Raw genomic sequence first — 23,814 nt, 5'->3', positions numbered from 1 at the left:
AAGCAATCCAGAATACTCGGAGATGTAATAAGTTTCACCAAGAATTGATTTTGGTCTCTTTGATGGTATATGTCCTTGGATAATTAAACACCTTACCTTACCTTAAACACCTTGGTCCGGATATTTCTGGGATCATACTCATATTTGAACCTTGTACGATTGAATGTTGTGCGCTTACCGATGACTTCTTCTGCAGTTTGTTACTCCTGAATGTCTCAGTGGTATACAGGAACGTCTGTAATACTGATTGTTCTCGTAGGAAAGGGTGTGAACAAAATAAAATCACTTTTTTTAAAGAATTTATTAAAGAATAAAATATAACAGATGTATCCCTAAAAAGCGAAGCTTTCGATGCTTTATAACAACAAATGTTTATAACATTCCCAATAGGTTACAAGCACAAAAATTAAACTGTACACGGTAATTGTTAATTTTTTTTATAAATTATTAATAATGTAAGATGAAGCCATTATATATATATATATATATATATATATATATATATATATATATATATATATATATATATATATATAATTGAATCGGAAGTTGGATTTTTACAACTACCGATTGAAAATTAATTGAATATTCTAATCTACTTAAATAGCACCAAAATTGCTCTTCCTTTATATATTGGTAAATGCCAATAAAGCAATATACATAAATATTTATCTACAACAAACGTTTCAAAATAAAATATATCGAAAAATTACTAACAATTTAAATAGAAAAAAATCCTTTGGATTTTTTCTCTCGAATTATAGCAAATTTCCTAACACTTAATAATAAAGGATATTAGAATAAGGCATTTTTCTTTTCAAGTTATTTAGAATATGTGTCTACATCGAATCGATTTATTGCTCAACCAACGTACATAATACATTAATAATTTAAAGCCTAAAGCGATTTTTTAAAAAATTAATTCGTTAAAGTAAAAAAAATAAAAATAAATAAGCCTCTATAATTAAATAGATTTCTAATAAACTTAAAACAACACAAAATGGAAAATTAACTTTTTTTTTAATTTTTTTGTTAAGTGTCTGTGTGTGTATATGTGTGCGTTGAAATACTTTCGTATCTGCCCTGTTCGGAATCCTAGTTTAGCGTTTTCAAAATCGTAGAATCCATTTATCATACCAGATATATGAAATTTCCAGGTTCACTAGTTATAGATCAGATTTTTTAATTGAATATATGAATTAAATAAAATGTTCTTTTTTTAGGGGGGGAGGGAATTATTTTTAGAAGATACATACTTAGAAGAAGAAAAAAATGTACAGCAAGAGAAAGTCAAAAATTCACGTTTTTATTTGTTGAATTTTAATTTATATGCCTATAGATGATATTTAGCAGAAAAAGGAGCGAATTCACTTTCTGGTTACTTCATCTTATCTCAGGTTATCTTGATTGGGAGAAAAGATATTTTCCTATAAAATTTTTATATTCAATAAGTCAAGTTGAAAATGCCGAACTAGAAGTCGACAAATTCATTTATCGAAAAAATAATTTTTGACATCAGGACTTGGATAAATGGATTCTGCGATTTCGAAAACGCCAAATGAACGTGTTTATATCGTGATTCTAAGCTAGATACAAAAAAGTATTTCCAAATAAAATATTTTTTGGAGGATTGTTTGACTAATAAATATATAACATCCTCCGATGTAAGTGAATAACTGTTCTTTCAAATTATATTTGACAAAACTGAACTAACAGATAAACTTTGTTTTGACAGAACCACAATAAAAAATTATTCATTTTACTATCTACATCTAAGGCTCTAAACACTTGATAAATACTTTTGATTTGATTTTTTTTTGGTTAAAAACCTCTATTTGTGAAAAACAACTGGAATCATAGATAAACTTTATATATATTGTAAGAACCCAGTAACCACCCCATTTGAAAGTTCTGTTTTAGACATAATATTATCTTCATCATTTTTACGGTAGTTCCTATATGTTTTGACATCAGATAAGTCCTAATCATATCGTCCACTTCAATTTTAGTTGTTCTTCATCATTTTGAAGGTTGTTCCTGTACTTTTTGCTAATTTCAGTATTCTAAGGTAAGTTTTTGACATTATTTAAGTCCTAATCATATTTTATATTACAGTTTTAGTTTGTTCTTTACCATTTTGGAGGATTTTCCAATACTTTTGCTATTTTTTACATTCCAAAGTTATATTTTGACATCAGATAAGTCCTAATCATATCGTCCGCTTCAATTTTAGTTGTTCTCCATCATTTTGAAGGTTGTTCCTGTACTTTTTGCTAATTTCAGTATTCTAAGGTAAGTTTTTGACATTATTTAAGTCCTAATCATATTTTATATTACAGTTTTAGTTTGTTCTTTACCATTTTGGAGGATTTTTCAATACTTTTGCTATTTTTACATTCCAAAGTTATATTTTGACATCAGATAAGTCCTAATCATATCGTCCACTTCAATTTTAGTTGTTCTTCATCAATTTTGAAAGTTGTTCCTGTACTTTTTGCTAATTTCAAAATTCTAAGGTGTATTTTTGACATTATATAAGTCCTAATCATATTTTATATTACAGTTTTAGTTTGTTCTTTACCATTTTGGAGGATTTTCCAATACTTTTGCTATTTTTACATTCCAAAGTTATATTTTGACATCAGATAAGTCTTAATCATATCGTCCACTTCAATTTTTCCTATAGTTTTCGCTGTTCTCACATTCCAAAGTTATAATTTTAACATCGCGTAAGTTCTAATCATATCGTCCATTTCAACTTTGGACATTCTTTATCATTTTGGTGGTAATTCACATATTTCGCCCTTCTTTTCGATATTTTTAAACCTGCTTCGTAACTCAGTGATTCTGTCAAAACTTTTTCTAAATTTTTTCAATGTTTCTAAAATATTTACGGCTTTCGAACAGTCAACAACAAAACATTGATAATTTAAACCCTAAAGCAGTTTATATAGAAAATTAATTCATAAAAGTAAAAAAAAATAAATAAGCCTCTATTAATTAATTGACTTCTAATGAACATAAATCAACACAAAACGAAAACGTTTTTTTTTTAAATATTTTTATGTCATATGTGTACGTGTGCGTGTGAAATTTTGTATCATAATCCTGTCAAGTATGAGATTTTTTTTTCAAAAATCAATCGCTAGGTTAACATTTATATTTCTGATATGTTCCCTCGAACCATATTTTCAAGCTCAAAATTGTACCGATTAGTTAACCCATGACGATTGTTTTTACCACCTCCTCGAATTACATCAATTTGGCTTTGGCGCAATCAGGACATATGATATCTTCCTGATCGGTGATAAATCCGCGACCGACCAAACTTGTCCTGCAGGAGGCGCAGAAGAAACAATCGTTGTGCCAATGACGGTCTTCGAATGATATGAACTTGGTGCCTCCGATACCGGTTATAGGTTTGCTGCAAGCGGTACAACGTTTCGCGAATAATTCGCCGAAACATTCCGCGCAGTAGGGTTTGTCGTCGCGAGATGTAAAACGTTCACCGGCTAAACTACGTTGACAATGCGTACAGGTGAAGCATTCTCTGTGCCATGGTTCGTTCTTATATGTCACTCCGCCGCTGGTTATAACCTAAAAATATATAAAAATACATCGTTTTCAACAAGTAGTTGGCTTTTGTTTACGGTCTCTAAGCTACTGAATAGTGTCATTGGCTTTTTTCATCTCAATAAAACGAACAGGTGGTCGGAGAAAACATTGATGTATCAACAGCAGAATAGAAGAAGACGAGGAAGACCTGGAAGGAAGGGATTGAACAAAATGTGAAAGACAACTACCCAAAGAGATTCCCACAATTAATTTCAGTCAATTTGAACGCTAAGTTTCTGTTCGACAATCTTTGTTAAGATTTTTTTGAAAATATTCGTTTTTGAAAGGCGATACGCCTACAGAAACGGAAAGGGAGTTAAATATTGGTTCGAGGAGACTCTGCACCATAATTCACTACTATAAAATTTTGGGCAATTGAATTGAAACGTGCTTGTATCAGAGTGACTCCTTCTAAAAGAACCGTTGGACTTCGAAGTTAATAAGTAATTTTTTTCGCGCGTACCTACGTAGGCATGACGAGAAGGACCATTTTTATGAACTTAATCCAAGTCTGCAATCGTGCCGATGATACCCGATACTCGAATCAGGTGTCGCAAACAATGCCTGCAGAAAACCTGAAGAAATTCAAAAAGCCCTGCAAGAGAAATGTCAATGACAAATCCTCGTCTTTCCTCCGAGGGCTTCGAGCTAACACCACGGAACCTACTACCTCCAAAGCATCGGTTTCTACGTCAAAACTCTTCACGATGTCTGAGACAAATGAGGGCTTAATATTAAGGTTTCCTCGACTTCCAATCCTCCTGTATCCAAAGCTTCCGACTCCTAGGTCCAAGTAAAGCCTGTTAAAAGGCTAAGGACCCCATCGAACAAAGAGTTAGCTACAAAAGTCGTAAAACTACACCAGGAGTAAGAGAGTTGGTACGTAAAATCGGGAAGAAGATCGAGTTTGCAGCTGGTCGTGAGTCGAGCGGAACAAAACCCGACACAGGCTCCAAAAAACATCCACTTAACCACCTCAAAATATGTTGTAAAACCTATGGAAGGTTTTACTTATAAACTTTGTTTCATGCAACTTTACCAATTTCAGATGTTAAACTAGAAGAAGAATTTAAGATCATAAAAAATGGTCTGCACAAAACGTTTCATAGAAAAAAGATGTGAAAGTAATAATAAAAGACCATATTCAGCTCACAAAAATCTATAAAAACCAATTATCAGATTGAAAAAACTTATTAATCCCTAATTTGAATCATTATTTTGAAAAATAAACATAAAAAACTTCTATTTCCATTTATCTCCGAAATAAATCTAAATATGGTAAAACTGCGTATATAAATTCACAAAAACTTGTCGTGTCTATTATTAGCAAAGTAAGTTAAATTGTTGTCGAATGTTTTATGAAAAAAATTTGGTTTAACATGAACTAACTACTGATTCAACTTTTTTTTAATAGTACCTTGTTGCACTTGATGCAGCGCGTAGCAAACTTCTCCTCATAGCACTTGGCGCAGTAGATTTCTTGTTCTCGAGGAATAAAGCTTTGGGTACCGATGGGTACTTTACATACACAGCAACAGAAGCACTTCTCGTGCCATTGTCTGGTCTTGTATTCCATCTTCTTGGTACCTGAAAAAAAAAACATAAAATATGATTGTTGGAAATCCGGAAACAGTGACCAAAATCAACTAAATTGTGCGTGCAGATCGTCGAATCAGCATCCGGATGATTTTCGAGGTTGTAAACGCCGATAAAGAAAAGCTCTTGCGTCAACGAGTCTGCTCAGATTTCCTTGAAAGGTTAGAAAAAGATCTGTCTTGAAAGAGACCCGATTCGAGTCGATGGAAGCGGTAAAGCAAAAAACGGCAAAGCTCCTACTAAAGGCCCTCACCAAAGAAGACTTCCAGCACTGCTTGGATCAATGGAAAAAACATATGGAAAGGTTTGTGGCGAGGGACGAAAATGTAGAATAATTTTTATGATAAAACCTTTTTTCGTAACCAGTATTGTTATTTAATACCTCGTATATCTCTACATAACTAAATTGACGCAAACTTAGTTTCATTTGGGCCATAATTGTTGAAACGTTAGATGAAAATTGTAATTTGCATTCTGTTTTTTGCGAGATGAAAACATTTTTATGATCAAAACCAAATATCCACAAAATCTGCGTAATTTAAAGATATTGAAAGATAATTATAAACATGATCTTATTACAAACTATTTTTCATATACTGGTTATTTGACCTTGACCTTTTTGTATAAAAGAAAATATCCAATTTTGGTAATATCGTTGTTTCATATGTCACATGAAACAAAATGTTTTATTCACAATAAAAAAAATATTATAAAATCTGAGTCACGTATTAAAATCCGATATTATTTAGGAACTTGATCTCATAAACCGCGGACATTTCTAGAATAGGAATTTTATTACATTTGCTATTTAAGTTTTCAGATAAAACATATAAAAACAAATATTTATAATTGGATATGTCTTTATCCTTTTTCAAAATATTCTCCATTAAGATCAATACACTTTTGCGTGCGTTTGAGCCAATTTCCATTCCGATTGAGGACTTTGACTGTTCAAAAACTGATGTGTTAGTGCTCGTATTGTCGTGGTGGAGAATGATTCGTCTTCTGCGAATGGTTTCCCTGTTGTTTTAGAACATTTCCGGCAAACAAATGCTGATGTACCATTCAAAATTGACTATTTTACGTTGCTCTAATGGAACGGTGGCGATATGTCCAATAACCATTTGCTTCGAATTGCTACGTGCGCGAAAAACTTTTGTTGGACTTGGCTCGTCTTGAAAGACCCATACAATCGATTGTTTCGTGCTTCGTTCTTTTATGACATCATCGACAAAACTGAAGTTTAAGTCTTTATGTAGGATTAGATTCGACAATACCATAGTAAATCAGCTATCATTCCAAGTATTTTGGACTCGCTTCTTCCTATGATTGCAACCCCAGAGCTCGATATCATACATCCAGCCTACCATAACCTAATTCTTTCACTTGCAATTTTCTTTCTTTCCATGTGAGCCTTGTGTCTAGATGCATGCCTAAGTATTTCCTGGTATTTCTACATTGTTCATATAAACAAAAGGGCTTTTCTTAGAGTGACGGTCACTTGTGCTGATTTTTGATTTTCTTTCGTTTTCCTTTATTTTTTATTTGCTCAGTCATGTTTGGATGTCATTTAAATATGTCTGCAGAATCCTGGAAGCATCATCTGGACTTTAGTTGCATGCTAATACAACTGTGTCGTCGGCGAAGGTGCCCATAGTAATTTAATTACTTGCTGGTAGATCTGCCGCGTAAACAGATATAATAATGACCCCAAGACGCTCCCCTGTGGTACACCTGCTTTTATTGGATGATAATCTGAAGTGCTTTCAATCATTTTTGTTATGAACTCTCTATCGGAAATATGTAATCGGCTGGCAAACGTCTTGTTGTGTAATTGAATGTTCCTTCCCAAGTGTTTGGTTGGGTACCTTAAAATTTTTGATTGGTTGTCAAATCGGTTAAAGCTAGTGATGTAATCCGTCAAAGATTTCGTTTTGCTTCTTAAATGTGTGTTTTCACTTGGTTACTTATTCTATCAAAGTGTATATTTACGATAAATAACAATACGAAAATTTTTCCAAATGGCGCTGTTGTAAACGTTACCCTGATGCTAATGTGGCGCCACCCTAATTTAGCACATTTTGACAGGTATTTTTCCATATAGACAGTTTGTTTTTCTCACCTCAGTAGGTATTTAAATGACAGACTGAGTGTCATTTTCCTCTTTGAACTCTCGTTTATTTGGTTAATAAAGAAAAAATTTTGTATTAACGTTTTATATGTCAATAAAAAGTATATTATGAAGTGAAATTTTACAGAATTCAAATAAGTGATGCAATACAAAGAAATAAATTGATGACAACAAATGTTTTATCAACATGAACGAAAGTCAATATTTAGTGAAATAAATCTTGGAATGATTTCTGAAAATCATGTTCTGGGTGTACCTGGTACAAACTTTCATGATTATTGTAATAATTTTTCAAATTTTAGTCTACAATTTTCAGACAAATTTATTTTTTTATAGTTATTTCTTTCAAGTTTAAGTGACCTTAATTTGAAAATTGTATTTATCATTGCACAATACGTTACAACGTTGCCGAGTTTAATGGCGTAGTGAATTCTTAAATAATTTATGATACTGACTGCGTAACTGAAATGTCATCCTTTGATAAATATATCTGACAATTAAAAATCTGAAAATGACTGCAAATTATTTGATTTATTTGTTATACTAACAATCTAAACGTCAAACTGAAATGTGGCTTTTCTAACTTCAAACTAGCTGAAAAATGACCGTTTCGAGGTAATTTTGGTCGACAATCGCTTTTTCCAGTTTCAGTTTGGTGAAAAATTAATTATTTTGAGCTTATTTTAGTCATAACTGAAATTATTCTTTTCTATCTTCGAACTGTTTGGAAATTAACCGATTTTCGTAAATTTTGATAGATAAGAGCCATTATTCAGGTTCAGTTTGATGAAATTGGAATTTTTTAACTAAAATTTCAATTGTCTAACTTCAAACTAGCTGAAAATTGACCGTTTTGAGTAAGTTTTAATCGACAATTGCCTTTTCTAAATTCAATTTGGCCAAAAATTACGTATTTTGAGCTTATTTTGTTCAAATTTATTTTTTTTAACTGAAATTTCAGTTTTCCCACTTCAAATTAGGTTAAAATTGACTATTTTGAGGTAATTTTGGCCGACAATTGCTTTTTCTAGGTTCAGTTTGGTAAAAAATTAGTTATTTTCAAGCTCATTTTTTTTTCAAACTATTTGAAAACGGATCGAATTTAGTAAATTTTAATCGAAAAGAGCGTTTTCCAGGTTCAATTTCGCAAAATTGAAATTTTCTTAATTGTAATTTCGCTTCTCTATCTACAAACTAGCTGGAAATGGGCCGTTTAGAAGTTGAATTCTGCTCGAAAATTGACCTTATTTGTTTTCGAACTAGCTGAAAATTAACAGTTTTAAGTTGGTTTTTTTAATTTTTGTTGGCAATTGCCCTTTCTAGATTTAGTTTGGTCAAACATTAACTATTTTCGCGTTAAAGTTGGTCAAATCATTTTTTTTTACTGATTATATCTTGTTTAACTTCAAACTAGCTGAAAATTGACAGTTTTGAGTTGGTTTTTTAATTATTGTTGGCAATTGCCCTTTTTAGTTTCAGTTTTGTCAAATATCAACTATTTACGCTTTTAAATTGGTCAAATCGTTGTTTTTTTAATGATTATATCTTGTTTAACTTCAAACTAGCTGAAAATTGACAGTTTTGAGTTGGTTTTTTAATTTTTGTTGGCAATTGCCCTTTTTAGTTTCAGTTTTGTCAAATATCAACTATTTACGCTTTTAAATTGGTCAAATCGTTATTTTTTTAATGATTATATCTTGTTTAACTTCAAACTAGCTGAAAATTGACAGTTTTAAGTTGGTTTTTTAATTTTTGTTGGCAATTGCCCTTTTTAGTTTCAGTTTTGTCAAATATCAACTATTTACGCTTTTAAATTGGTCAAATCGTTATTTTTTTAATGATTATATCTTGTTTAACTTCAAACTAGCACAAAATTGACAGTTTTAAATTGGTTTTTTTAATTTTTGTTGGCAATTGCCCTTTCTAGATTTAGTTTGGTCAAACATTAACTATTTTCACGTTAAAGTTGGTCAAATCATTTTTTTTACTGATTATATCTTGTTTAACTTCAAACTTGCTGAAAATTGACAGTTTTGAGTTGGTTTTTTAATTATTGTTGGCAATTGCCCTTTTTAGTTTCAGTTTTGTCAAATATCAACTATTTACGCTTTTAAATTGGTCAAATCGTTGTTTTTTTAATGATTATATCTTGTTTAACTTCAAACTAGCTGAAAATTGACAGTTTTAAGTTGGTTTTTTAATTTTTGTTGGCAATTGCCCTTTTTAGTTTCAGTTTTGTCAAATATCAACTATTTACGCTTTTAAATTGGTCAAATCGTTATTTTTTTAATGATTATATCTTGTTTAACTTCAAACTAGCACAAAATTGACAGTTTTAAATTGGTTTTTTTAATTTTTGTTGGCAATTGCCCTTTCTAGATTTAGTTTGGTCAAACATTAACTATTTTCACGTTAAAGTTGGTCAAATCATTTTTTTTACTGATTATATCTTGTTTAACTTCAAACTAGCTGAAAATTGACAGTTTTGAGTTGGTTTTTTAATTTTTGTTGGCAATTGCCCTTTTTAGTTTCAGTTTTGTCAAATATCAACTATTTACGCTTTTAAATTGGTCAAATCGTTATTTTTTTAATGATTATATCTTGTTTAACTTCAAACTAGCACAAAATTGACAGTTTTAAGTTGGTTTTTTAATTTTTGTTGGCAATTGCCCTCTTTAGTTTCAGTTTTGTCAAATATCAACTATTTACGCTTTTAAATTGGTCAAATCGTTATTTTTTTACTGATTATATCTTGTTTAACTTCAAACTAGCACAAAATTGACAGTTTTAAATTGGTTTTTTTAATTTTTGTTGGCAATTGCCCTTTTTAGTTTCAGTTTTGTCAAATATCAACTATTTACGCTTTTAAATTGGTCAAATCGTTATTTTTTTAATGATTATATCTTGTTTAACTTCAAACTAGCTGAAAATTGACAGTTTTAAGTTGGTTTTTTAATTTTTGTTGGCAATTGCCCTTTTTAGTTTCAGTTTTGTCAAATATCAACTATTTACGCTTTTAAATTGGTCAAATCGTTATTTTTTTAATGATTATATCTTGTTTAACTTCAAACTAGCACAAAATTGACAGTTTTAAATTGGTTTTTTTAATTTTTGTTGGCAATTGCCCTTTCTAGATTTAGTTTGGTCAAACATTAACTATTTTCACGTTAAAGTTGGTCAAATCATTTTTTTTACTGATTATATCTTGTTTAACTTCAAACTTGCTGAAAATTGACAGTTTTGAGTTGGTTTTTTAATTATTGTTGGCAATTGCCCTTTTTAGTTTCAGTTTTGTCAAATATCAACTATTTACGCTTTTAAATTGGTCAAATCGTTGTTTTTTTAATGATTATATCTTGTTTAACTTCAAACTAGCTGAAAATTGACAGTTTTAAGTTGGTTTTTTAATTTTTGTTGGCAATTGCCCTTTTTAGTTTCAGTTTTGTCAAATATCAACTATTTACGCTTTTAAATTGGTCAAATCGTTATTTTTTTAATGATTATATCTTGTTTAACTTCAAACTAGCACAAAATTGACAGTTTTAAATTGGTTTTTTTAATTTTTGTTGGCAATTGCCCTTTCTAGATTTAGTTTGGTCAAACATTAACTATTTTCACGTTAAAGTTGGTCAAATCATTTTTTTTACTGATTATATCTTGTTTAACTTCAAACTAGCTGAAAATTGACAGTTTTGAGTTGGTTTTTTAATTTTTGTTGGCAATTGCCCTTTTTAGTTTCAGTTTTGTCAAATATCAACTATTTACGCTTTTAAATTGGTCAAATCGTTATTTTTTTAATGATTATATCTTGTTTAACTTCAAACTAGCTGAAAATTGACAGTTTTGAGTTGGTTTTTTAATTTTTGTTGGCAGTTGCCCTCTTTAGTTTCAGTTTTGTCAAATATCAACTATTTACGCTTTTAAATTGGTCAAATCGTTATTTTTTTACTGATTATATCTTGTTTAACTTCACACTAGCTGAAAATTGACAGTTTTGAGTTAGTTTTTTAATTTTTGTTCGCAATTGTCCTTTTTAGTTTCAGTTTGGTCAAGTATTAACTATTTTCGCGTTTAAATTGGTCAAATCGTTATTTTTTTAATGATTATATCTTGTTTAACTTCAAACTAGCACAAAATTGACAGTTTTAAATTGGTTTTTTTAATTTTTGTTGGCAATTGCCCTTTCTAGATTTAGTTTGGTCAAACATTAACTATTTTCACGTTAAAGTTGGTCAAATCATTTTTTTTACTGATTATATCTTGTTTAACTTCAAACTTGCTGAAAATTGACAGTTTTGAGTTGGTTTTTTAATTATTGTTGGCAATTGCCCTTTTTAGTTTCAGTTTTGTCAAATATCAACTATTTACGCTTTTAAATTGGTCAAATCGTTGTTTTTTTAATGATTATATCTTGTTTAACTTCAAACTAGCTGAAAATTGACAGTTTTAAGTTGGTTTTTTAATTTTTGTTGGCAATTGCCCTTTTTAGTTTCAGTTTTGTCAAATATCAACTATTTACGCTTTTAAATTGGTCAAATCGTTATTTTTTTAATGATTATATCTTGTTTAACTTCAAACTAGCACAAAATTGACAGTTTTAAATTGGTTTTTTTAATTTTTGTTGGCAATTGCCCTTTCTAGATTTAGTTTGGTCAAACATTAACTATTTTCACGTTAAAGTTGGTCAAATCATTTTTTTTACTGATTATATCTTGTTTAACTTCAAACTAGCTGAAAATTGACAGTTTTGAGTTGGTTTTTTAATTTTTGTTGGCAATTGCCCTTTTTAGTTTCAGTTTTGTCAAATATCAACTATTTACGCTTTTAAATTGGTCAAATCGTTATTTTTTTAATGATTATATCTTGTTTAACTTCAAACTAGCTGAAAATTGACAGTTTTGAGTTGGTTTTTTAATTTTTGTTCGCAATTGTCCTTTTTAGTTTCAGTTTGGTCAAGTATTAACTATTTTCGCGTTTAAATTGGTCAAATCGTTATTTTTTTAATGATTATATCTTGTTTAACTTCAAACTAGCACAAAATTGACAGTTTTAAATTGGTTTTTTTAATTTTTGTTGGCAATTGCCCTTTCTAGATTTAGTTTGGTCAAACATTAACTATTTTCACGTTAAAGTTGGTCAAATCATTTTTTTTACTGATTATATCTTGTTTAACTTCAAACTAGCTGAAAATTGACAGTTTTGAGTTGGTTTTTTAATTTTTGTTGGCAATTGCCCTTTTTAGTTTCAGTTTTGTCAAATATCAACTATTTACGCTTTTAAATTGGTCAAATCGTTATTTTTTTAATGATTATATCTTGTTTAACTTCAAACTAGCTGAAAATTGACAGTTTTGAGTTGGTTTTTTAATTTTTGTTGGCAATTGCCCTTTTTAGTTTCAGTTTTGTCAAATATCAACTATTTACGCTTTTAAATTGGTCAAATCGTTATTTTTTTACTGATTATATCTTGTTTAACTTCACACTAGCTGAAAATTGACAGTTTTGAGTTAGTTTTTTAATTTTTGTTCGCAATTGTCCTTTTTAGTTTCAGTTTGGTCAAGTATTAACTATTTTCGCGTTTAAATTGGTCAAATCGTTATTTTTTTAATGATTATATCTTGTTTAACTTCAAACTAGCACAAAATTGACAGTTTTAAATTGGTTTTTTTAATTTTTGTTGGCAATTGCCCTTTCTAGATTTAGTTTGGTCAAACATTAACTATTTTCACGTTAAAGTTGGTCAAATCATTTTTTTTACTGATTATATCTTGTTTAACTTCAAACTAGCTGAAAATTGACAGTTTTGAGTTGGTTTTTATATTTTTGTTGGCAATTGCCCTTTTTAGTTTCAGTTTTGTCAAATATCAACTATTTACGCTTTTAAATTGGTCAAATCGTTATTTTTTTAATGATTATATCTTGTTTAACTTCAAACTAGCTGAAAATTGACAGTTTTGAGTTGGTTTTTTAATTTTTGTTGGCAATTGCCCTCTTTAGTTTCAGTTTTGTCAAATATCAACTATTTACGCTTTTAAATTGGTCAAATCGTTATTTTTTTAATGATTATATCTTGTTTAACTTCAAACTAGCTGAAAATTGACAGTTTTAAGTTGGTTTTTTAATTTTTGTTGGCAATTGCCCTTTTTAGTTTCAGTTTTGTCAAATATCAACTATTTACGCTTTTAAATTGGTCAAATCGTTATTTTTTTAATGATTATATCTTGTTTAACTTCAAACTAGCACAAAATTGACAGTTTTAAATTGGTTTTTTTAATTTTTGTTGGCAATTGCCCTTTCTAGATTTAGTTTGGTCAAACATTAACTATTTTCACGTTAAAGTTGGTCAAATCATTTTTTTTACTGATTATATCTTGTTTAACTTCAAACTTGCTGAAAATTGACAGTTTTGAGTTGGTTTTTTAATTATTGTTGGCAATTGCCCTTTTTAGTTTCAGTTTTGTCAAATATCAACTATTTACGCTTTTAAATTGGTCAAATCGTTGTTTTTTTAATGATTATATCTTGTTTAACTTCAAACTAGCTGAAAATTGACAGTTTTAAGTTGGTTTTTTAATTTTTGTTGGCAATTGCCCTTTTTAGTTTCAGTTTTGTCAAATATCAACTATTTACGCTTTTAAATTGGTCAAATCGTTATTTTTTTACTGATTATATCTTGTTTAACTTCAAACTAGCACAAAATTGACAGTTTTAAATTGGTTTTTTTAATTTTTGTTGGCAATTGCCCTTTCTAGATTTAGTTTGGTCAAACATTAACTATTTTCACGTTAAAGTTGGTCAAATCATTTTTTTTACTGATTATATCTTGTTTAACTTCAAACTTGCTGAAAATTGACAGTTTTGAGTTGGTTTTTTAATTATTGTTGGCAATTGCCCTTTTTAGTTTCAGTTTTGTCAAATATCAACTATTTACGCTTTTAAATTGGTCAAATCGTTATTTTTTTAATGATTATATCTTGTTTAACTTCAAACTAGCTGAAAATTGACAGTTTTGAGTTGGTTTTTTAATTTTTGTTCGCAATTGTCCTTTTTAGTTTCAGTTTGGTCAAGTATTAACTATTTTCGCGTTTAAATTGGTCAAATCGTTATTTTTTTAATGATTATATCTTGTTTAACTTCAAACTAGCACAAAATTGACAGTTTTAAATTGGTTTTTTTAATTTTTGTTGGCAATTGCCCTTTCTAGATTTAGTTTGGTCAAACATTAACTATTTTCACGTTAAAGTTGGTCAAATCATTTTTTTTACTGATTATATCTTGTTTAACTTCAAACTAGCTGAAAATTGACAGTTTTGAGTTGGTTTTTTAATTTTTGTTGGCAATTGCCCTTTTTAGTTTCAGTTTTGTCAAATATCAACTATTTACGCTTTTAAATTGGTCAAATCGTTATTTTTTTAATGATTATATCTTGTTTAACTTCAAACTAGCTGAAAATTGACAGTTTTGAGTTGGTTTTTTAATTTTTGTTGGCAATTGCCCTTTTTAGTTTCAGTTTTGTCAAATATCAACTATTTACGCTTTTAAATTGGTCAAATCGTTATTTTTTTACTGATTATATCTTGTTTAACTTCAAACTAGCACAAAATTGACAGTTTTAAATTGGTTTTTTTAATTTTTGTTGGCAATTGCCCTTTCTAGATTTAGTTTGGTCAAACATTAACTATTTTCACGTTAAAGTTGGTCAAATCATTTTTTTTACTGATTATATCTTGTTTAACTTCAAACTTGCTGAAAATTGACAGTTTTGAGTTGGTTTTTTAATTATTGTTGGCAATTGCCCTTTTTAGTTTCAGTTTTGTCAAATATCAACTATTTACGCTTTTAAATTGGTCAAATCGTTATTTTTTTAATGATTATATCTTGTTTAACTTCAAACTAGCTGAAAATTGACAGTTTTGAGTTGGTTTTTTAATTTTTGTTCGCAATTGTCCTTTTTAGTTTCAGTTTGGTCAAGTATTAACTATTTTCGCGTTTAAATTGGTCAAATCGTTATTTTTTTAATGATTATATCTTGTTTAACTTCAAACTAGCACAAAATTGACAGTTTTAAATTGGTTTTTTTAATTTTTGTTGGCAATTGCCCTTTCTAGATTTAGTTTGGTCAAACATTAACTATTTTCACGTTAAAGTTGGTCAAATCATTTTTTTTACTGATTATATCTTGTTTAACTTCAAACTAGCTGAAAATTGACAGTTTTGAGTTGGTTTTTTAATTTTTGTTGGCAATTGCCCTTTTTAGTTTCAGTTTTGTCAAATATCAACTATTTACGCTTTTAAATTGGTCAAATCGTTATTTTTTTAATGATTATATCTTGTTTAACTTCAAACTAGCTGAAAATTGACAGTTTTGAGTTGGTTTTTTAATTTTTGTTGGCAATTGCCCTTTTTAGTTTCAGTTTTGTCAAATATCAACTATTTACGCTTTTAAATTGGTCAAATCGTTATTTTTTTAATGATTATATCTTGTTTAACTTCAAACTAGCTGAAAATTGACAGTTTTGAGTTGGTTTTTTAATTTTTGTTGGCAGTTGCCCTCTTTAGTTTCAGTTTTGTCAAATATCAACTATTTACGCTTTTAAATTGGTCAAATCGTTATTTTTTTACTGATTATATCTTGTTTAACTTCACACTAGCTGAAAATTGACAGTTTTGAGTTAGTTTTTTAATTTTTGTTCGCAATTGTCCTTTTTAGTTTCAGTTTGGTCAAGTATTAACTATTTTCGCGTTTAAATTGGTCAAATCGTTATTTTTTTAATGATTATATCTTGTTTAACTTCAAACTAGCACAAAATTGACAGTTTTAAATTGGTTTTTTTAATTTTTGTTGGCAATTGCCCTTTCTAGATTTAGTTTGGTCAAACATTAACTATTTTCACGTTAAAGTTGGTCAAATCATTTTTTTTACTGATTATATCTTGTTTAACTTCAAACTTGCTGAAAATTGACAGTTTTGAGTTGGTTTTTTAATTATTGTTGGCAATTGCCCTTTTTAGTTTCAGTTTTGTCAAATATCAACTATTTACGCTTTTAAATTGGTCAAATCGTTGTTTTTTTAATGATTATATCTTGTTTAACTTCAAACTAGCTGAAAATTGACAGTTTTAAGTTGGTTTTTTAATTTTTGTTGGCAATTGCCCTTTTTAGTTTCAGTTTTGTCAAATATCAACTATTTACGCTTTTAAATTGGTCAAATCGTTATTTTTTTAATGATTATATCTTGTTTAACTTCAAACTAGCACAAAATTGACAGTTTTAAATTGGTTTTTTTAATTTTTGTTGGCAATTGCCCTTTCTAGATTTAGTTTGGTCAAACATTAACTATTTTCACGTTAAAGTTGGTCAAATCATTTTTTTTACTGATTATATCTTGTTTAACTTCAAACTAGCTGAAAATTGACAGTTTTGAGTTGGTTTTTTAATTTTTGTTGGCAATTGCCCTTTTTAGTTTCAGTTTTGTCAAATATCAACTATTTACGCTTTTAAATTGGTCAAATCGTTATTTTTTTAATGATTATATCTTGTTTAACTTCAAACTAGCTGAAAATTGACAGTTTTGAGTTGGTTTTTTAATTTTTGTTCGCAATTGTCCTTTTTAGTTTCAGTTTGGTCAAGTATTAACTATTTTCGCGTTTAAATTGGTCAAATCGTTATTTTTTTAATGATTATATCTTGTTTAACTTCAAACTAGCACAAAATTGACAGTTTTAAATTGGTTTTTTTAATTTTTGTTGGCAATTGCCCTTTCTAGATTTAGTTTGGTCAAACATTAACTATTTTCACGTTAAAGTTGGTCAAATCATTTTTTTTACTGATTATATCTTGTTTAACTTCAAACTAGCTGAAAATTGACAGTTTTGAGTTGGTTTTTTAATTTTTGTTGGCAATTGCCCTTTTTAGTTTCAGTTTTGTCAAATATCAACTATTTACGCTTTTAAATTGGTCAAATCGTTATTTTTTTAATGATTATATCTTGTTTAACTTCAAACTAGCTGAAAATTGACAGTTTTGAGTTGGTTTTTTAATTTTTGTTGGCAATTGCCCTTTTTAGTTTCAGTTTTGTCAAATATCAACTATTTACGCTTTTAAATTGGTCAAATCGTTATTTTTTTACTGATTATATCTTGTTTAACTTCACACTAGCTGAAAATTGACAGTTTTGAGTTAGTTTTTTAATTTTTGTTCGCAATTGTCCTTTTTAGTTTCAGTTTGGTCAAGTATTAACTATTTTCGCGTTTAAATTGGTCAAATCGTTATTTTTTTAATGATTATATCTTGTTTAACTTCAAACTAGCACAAAATTGACAGTTTTAAATTGGTTTTTTTAATTTTTGTTGGCAATTGCCCTTTCTAGATTTAGTTTGGTCAAACATTAACTATTTTCACGTTAAAGTTGGTCAAATCATTTTTTTTACTGATTATATCTTGTTTAACTTCAAACTAGCTGAAAATTGACAGTTTTGAGTTGGTTTTTATATTTTTGTTGGCAATTGCCCTTTTTAGTTTCAGTTTTGTCAAATATCAACTATTTACGCTTTTAAATTGGTCAAATCGTTATTTTTTTAATGATTATATCTTGTTTAACTTCAAACTAGCTGAAAATTGACAGTTTTGAGTTGGTTTTTTAATTTTTGTTGGCAATTGCCCTCTTTAGTTTCAGTTTTGTCAAATATCAACTATTTACGCTTTTAAATTGGTCAAATCGTTATTTTTTTAATGATTATATCTTGTTTAACTTCAAACTAGCTGAAAATTGACAGTTTTAAGTTGGTTTTTTAATTTTTGTTGGCAATTGCCCTTTTTAGTTTCAGTTTTGTCAAATATCAACTATTTACGCTTTTAAATTGGTCAAATCGTTATTTTTTTAATGATTATATCTTGTTTAACTTCAAACTAGCACAAAATTGACAGTTTTAAATTGGTTTTTTTAATTTTTGTTGGCAATTGCCCTTTCTAGATTTAGTTTGGTCAAACATTAACTATTTTCACGTTAAAGTTGGTCAAATCATTTTTTTTACTGATTATATCTTGTTTAACTTCAAACTTGCTGAAAATTGACAGTTTTGAGTTGGTTTTTTAATTATTGTTGGCAATTGCCCTTTTTAGTTTCAGTTTTGTCAAATATCAACTATTTACGCTTTTAAATTGGTCAAATCGTTGTTTTTTTAATGATTATATCTTGTTTAACTTCAAACTAGCTGAAAATTGACAGTTTTAAGTTGGTTTTTTAATTTTTGTTGGCAATTGCCCTTTTTAGTTTCAGTTTTGTCAAATATCAACTATTTACGCTTTTAAATTGGTCAAATCGTTATTTTTTTACTGATTATATCTTGTTTAACTTCAAACTAGCACAAAATTGACAGTTTTAAATTGGTTTTTTTAATTTTTGTTGGCAATTGCCCTTTCTAGATTTAGTTTGGTCAAACATTAACTATTTTCACGTTAAAGTTGGTCAAATCATTTTTTTTACTGATTATATCTTGTTTAACTTCAAACTTGCTGAAAATTGACAGTTTTGAGTTGGTTTTTTAATTATTGTTGGCAATTGCCCTTTTTAGTTTCAGTTTTGTCAAATATCAACTATTTACGCTTTTAAATTGGTCAAATCGTTGTTTTTTTAATGATTATATCTTGTTTAACTTCAAACTAGCTGAAAATTGACAGTTTTAAGTTGGTTTTTTAATTTTTGTTGGCAATTGCCCTTTTTGGTTTCAGTTTTGTCAAATATCAACTATTTACGCTTTTAAATTGGTCAAATCGTTATTTTTTTAATGATTATATCTTGTTTAACTTCAAACTAGCTGAAAATTGACAGTTTTAAGTTGGTTTTTTAATTTTTGTTGGCAATTGCCCTTTTTAGTTTCAGTTTTGTCAAATATCAACTATTTACGCTTTTAAATTGGTCAAATCGTTATTTTTTTAATGATTATATCTTGTTTAACTTCAAACTAGCTGAAAATTGACAGTTTTAAGTTGGTTTTTTAATTTTTGTTGGCAATTGCCCTCTTTAGTTTCAGTTTTGTCAAATATCAACTATTTACGCTTTTAAATTGGTCAAATCGTTATTTTTTTAATGATTATATCTTGTTTAACTTCAAACTAGCTGAAAATTGACAGTTTTAAGTTGGTTTTTTAATTTTTGTTGGCAATTGCCCTCTTTAGTTTCAGTTTTGTCAAATATCAACTATTTACGCTTTTAAATTGGTCAAATCGTTATTTTTTTAATGATTATATCTTGTTTAACTTCAAACTAGCACAAAATTGACAGTTTTAAATTGGTTTTTTTAATTTTTGTTGGCAATTGCCCTTTCTAGATTTAGTTTGGTCAAACATTAACTATTTTCACGTTAAAGTTGGTCAAATCATTTTTTTTACTGATTATATCTTGTTTAACTTCAAACTTGCTGAAAATTGACAGTTTTGAGTTGGTTTTTTAATTATTGTTGGCAATTGCCCTTTTTAGTTTCAGTTTTGTCAAATATCAACTATTTACGCTTTTAAATTGGTCAAATCGTTGTTTTTTTAATGATTATATCTTGTTTAACTTCAAACTAGCTGAAAATTGACAGTTTTGAGTTGGTTTTTTAATTTTTGTTGGCAATTGCCCTTTTTAGTTTCAGTTTTGTCAAATATCAACTATTTACGCTTTTAAATTGGTCAAATCGTTATTTTTTTAATGATTATATCTTGTTTAACTTCAAACTAGCTGAAAATTGACAGTTTTGAGTTGGTTTTTTAATTTTTGTTGGCAATTGCCCTCTTTAGTTTCAGTTTTGTCAAATATCAACTATTTACGCTTTTAAATTGGTCAAATCGTTATTTTTTTACTGATTATATCTTGTTTAACTTCACACTAGCTGAAAATTGACAGTTTTGAGTTAGTTTTTTAATTTTTGTTCGCAATTGTCCTTTTTAGTTTCAGTTTGGTCAAGTATTAACTATTTTCGCGTTTAAATTGGTCAAATCGTTATTTTTTTAATGATTATATCTTGTTTAACTTCAAACTAGCACAAAATTGACAGTTTCAAATTGGTTTTTTTAATTTTTGTTGGCAATTGCCCTTTCTAGATTTAGTTTGGTCAAACATTAACTATTTTCACGTTAAAGTTGGTCAAATCATTTTTTTTACTGATTATATCTTGTTTAACTTCAAACTTGCTGAAAATTGACAGTTTTGAGTTAGTTTTTTAATTTTTGTTTGCAATTGTCCTTTTTAGTTTCAGTTTTGTCAAGTATTAACTATTTTCGCGTTTAAATTGGTCAAATCGTTATTTTTTCGACTGACTATAACTTGTTTAACTTCAAACTAGCTGAAAATTGACAATTTTGAGTTACTTTTTATTGGAAATTGCTCTTTCTAGATCCAGTTTGGTCAAATACAAACTAATTTAGCGTAAAAATTGGTCAAATGGTTTTTATTCTAACTGAAAATCGTTTTCTTAAACTTAAAACTAATTGAAAATTCACCATTTTGAGTTAATTTTGCTCAACAATTGCCCTTTCCATGTTTGATTGAATAAAAAATTAATTATTTTTCAATTTAATGTGGTCAAATAAATTTTTCAACTGATTTTGCGTTTTTTTTTTAACTCAAACTAGTTGAAAATTAATCATTTTGAGTTAATTTTGGTGGATATTGGTCAAAAATTGGCTTTTGTATTTATTTTTCAGTTCAAAAATGGATTTTCCTGAAATCAAAATAACCAAAAATTGCCTTTTCTAAGTTTAAGTTAGTTTTTCTCCCTTTTTAGCTGGATTTGGTTAATTGGATTTTCTAAGTATAAACCAGTTGAAAATTGATTATTTTGAAATATTATTTTCCAAAAACTCAGAAATATCTTTAATAACTTTTCGAAACTTCTAGTGCAAAAATTGACAATTCTGAATAAATTTTTTTCAAAAATTAACTTTTCCAAGTTTAAATTAGTCATGAGATTGTTTATCGTAAATCTAAAAACTGCTATCAGTCGATGCTTGGCTTTTAAAATTTTGTCAATAATTCTAACAAAATATTTAATTTCGTTAAATATTCTCATCCTATAAACTTATAGTTTAATAAAGGCATTTAACGTCTCAATAAAAAAAACAAATATAGTTAATCAAAACGATATAATTTGCGTTTTATAAATGTGGGTATATATGTGAAGAAATAGAAATGTCAATGGCAACATCAATATAAAACCACCTACCAAAACTGTCAGTTAACTGAGGAATTTGTTACAAAAATAGTCATGACCTAAATTTACCTATAAATACCTTTCGCGTGTTGAACGATATAAAAATTCTAAAAACCAGTAGGCACCAGTCCCTCAACAATTCAAATTTCACCATACAATGTGACCCAGAATATTGATTTAATATTTAAAAAGATAATACATCAGAAGTTAGTACGACTGTTCTTCATAATCATAAAATACCGTTTGCCCCACTCTAATACGATAATAATAAAATTGGTGATACTTACGAACGTATTCACTACGATTATACCCTGTATAATAATCGATAAACAATAAAATCGATTATATCGATTAAATATACCTCCATTTTGTCAACAATAATGTCATGTCATCATGTTTATAGAGCAATTAACGAAACGGAAAAATAGATTTTCATGGTTTGCACATCTAATTATACAACGATTCAATTTATAATTCAATTACATACAATTGAATCGATATATCGAAAGTTTTTTAATTCAAAACAGTCCGGAATATCATTGTTTCGATTTTTATCAACATAGTTGCTATTTCGAAACATAACCTGAAAAAGTCCTAACAGTGAGAGAGCAATTTTGTTTATTTTCGAGTGATCTTTTGAAGCGTTTATTTGTGTTTTGTATTTGTACTTTTGAGTCTCTAATATGAATAATTATCTTAAGAATTTAGGGGTAGAGGGTAGATAAAAACAAAAGATAGCACTCGTATGACAACACGTTGTCTTTCACCATTAGAAATGTCAAATCAAACTTGACATATCAGTGTTGCCATTTCAAAACTCCTCGTACTTACCAGCAATAGAAGACATAAAAGTTTAATCGTTTTTTAGTACTTTAAGACTTCAAAACAATTATAAAGCCGTATTGAAAACATTCAGATTTATATTAAATACTATATAAAATATATATTCAATGTTATTTTAAAAAATGCAGGTCCGTATTTGAAAAAATTATGTCTATGATGAATATGACAATTCGAAACATTATAAGAATATCTAGACGACATAATATTAAAGACAAAATCATTCATTCTTTTAATTTTGATTCCACCGTACATTTTTCGACTAATTTGAAACATCCGATACACACGTTCGTATATTGACCTTTTGAAAAAATGTTAATGTGTTTACTTTCAGTTTTAAAACAGGATATTTATGTACTAAATATGTTTATGCTTCCTATTTTGTTTTTTATACGAATCAAATTAATTTTCAATAGATATGCACTGAACTTTTAAAAAGCTGAAATATTTTTTACAAATATATTCACATTCGAATTGCGGCTATTAAATAACGTGACTGGTATATTTTTCGAAACAGTTCTTTCAGGATGCGCGACGCTTTTTCTCTCACAGTTTCATCAAACCCAAATCTTGGTTTTCTTAATGCAGATTTGATTCGTCACAGGTTATCACCTTGTCTAATAAGTTTGAATCATTTTCAATCGCATTCAAGGTGCCAAAACAAATATTTTCGCGAGCGAAACAAACCGTTTCTTTTTTACATCAAAATAAAAAACAGCTCCTTTACAAACGAAGGCAGCGGCTACACTGATTTGTCTACAGATACGGTAGATATCGCGTTGGAAAGAGTAGGCTTCAGGCTAAACAGCTGTAAATAGTCTCATTACTTAATAGCCACACCTCGTTTTACCCAAAGTTTTTAGTTCTTCGAGCTTTTTATATTTTTTTCTTGATAAATCGTCTTGATTTTAGGTCTTTTTCGATAGAAAATTTATACACATATTCCTATATAAAAGTTGTCTCGAAATTAACGTTTGTGCACACAAAAATCATTTTATTCTAAGCCTGTTTTAGGCTAAATCCCTGGCACCTGAATAGATTTTCGCTTTGCTGCTTTTTCAATTTGTTTTGTAATTTTTGTTTTAATATGAAAAATAAATTTCTGCTTTGTTGCTTTTCCAATTTGTTTTGTAACTTTTGTCTTAGAATGAAAACTAGATTTTTGCTTTGTTGCTTTTTCAATTTGTTTTGTAACTTTTGTTTTAATGTGAAAAATCAATTTTTGCTCTTTCAATTTGTTTTGTAACTTTTGTTTTATAATGAAAACTAGGTTTTTGCTTTATTGCTTTTTCAATTTGTTTAGCAACTTTTGTTTTAATATGAAAAATCAATTTTTGCTCTTTCAATTAAGTTTTGTAACTTTTGTTTTATAATGAAAACTAGATTTTTGCTTTTTTGCTTTTCCAATTTGTTTTGTAACTTTTGTTTTGGAATGAAAACT

At 28.3% G+C, this 23,814-nt stretch overlaps 1 protein-coding gene across 6 annotated transcripts in view; it reads right to left on the bottom strand.

Annotated features, from left to right (window-relative positions):
* Positions 1–1,805: 1,805 nt before the first annotated feature.
* Positions 1,806–23,814, bottom strand: part of LOC130896709 (four and a half LIM domains protein 2) — a 111,546-nt gene continuing 89,537 nt past the window's right edge. For all 6 annotated transcript variants that reach the window (XM_057804978.1, XM_057804977.1, XM_057804979.1 and 3 more), the window contains 2 exons: positions 5,033–5,202; positions 1,806–3,597 (listed from right to left, as the gene is read on the bottom strand). In XM_057804978.1, the coding sequence (XP_057660961.1) occupies positions 3,253–3,597; positions 5,033–5,202 (515 nt within the window). In that variant the 3' untranslated portion in view covers positions 1,806–3,252. The remainder of the gene's footprint in view (positions 3,598–5,032; positions 5,203–23,814) is intronic.

This window comes from Diorhabda carinulata, chromosome 7 (assembly GCF_026250575.1).
Source record: "Diorhabda carinulata isolate Delta chromosome 7, icDioCari1.1, whole genome shotgun sequence".
Taxonomy (NCBI): Eukaryota; Metazoa; Arthropoda; class Insecta; order Coleoptera; family Chrysomelidae; genus Diorhabda; species Diorhabda carinulata.
Note: the sequence above shows the minus strand (reverse complement) of the source record. Positions and strands in the feature narration are given on the sequence as shown.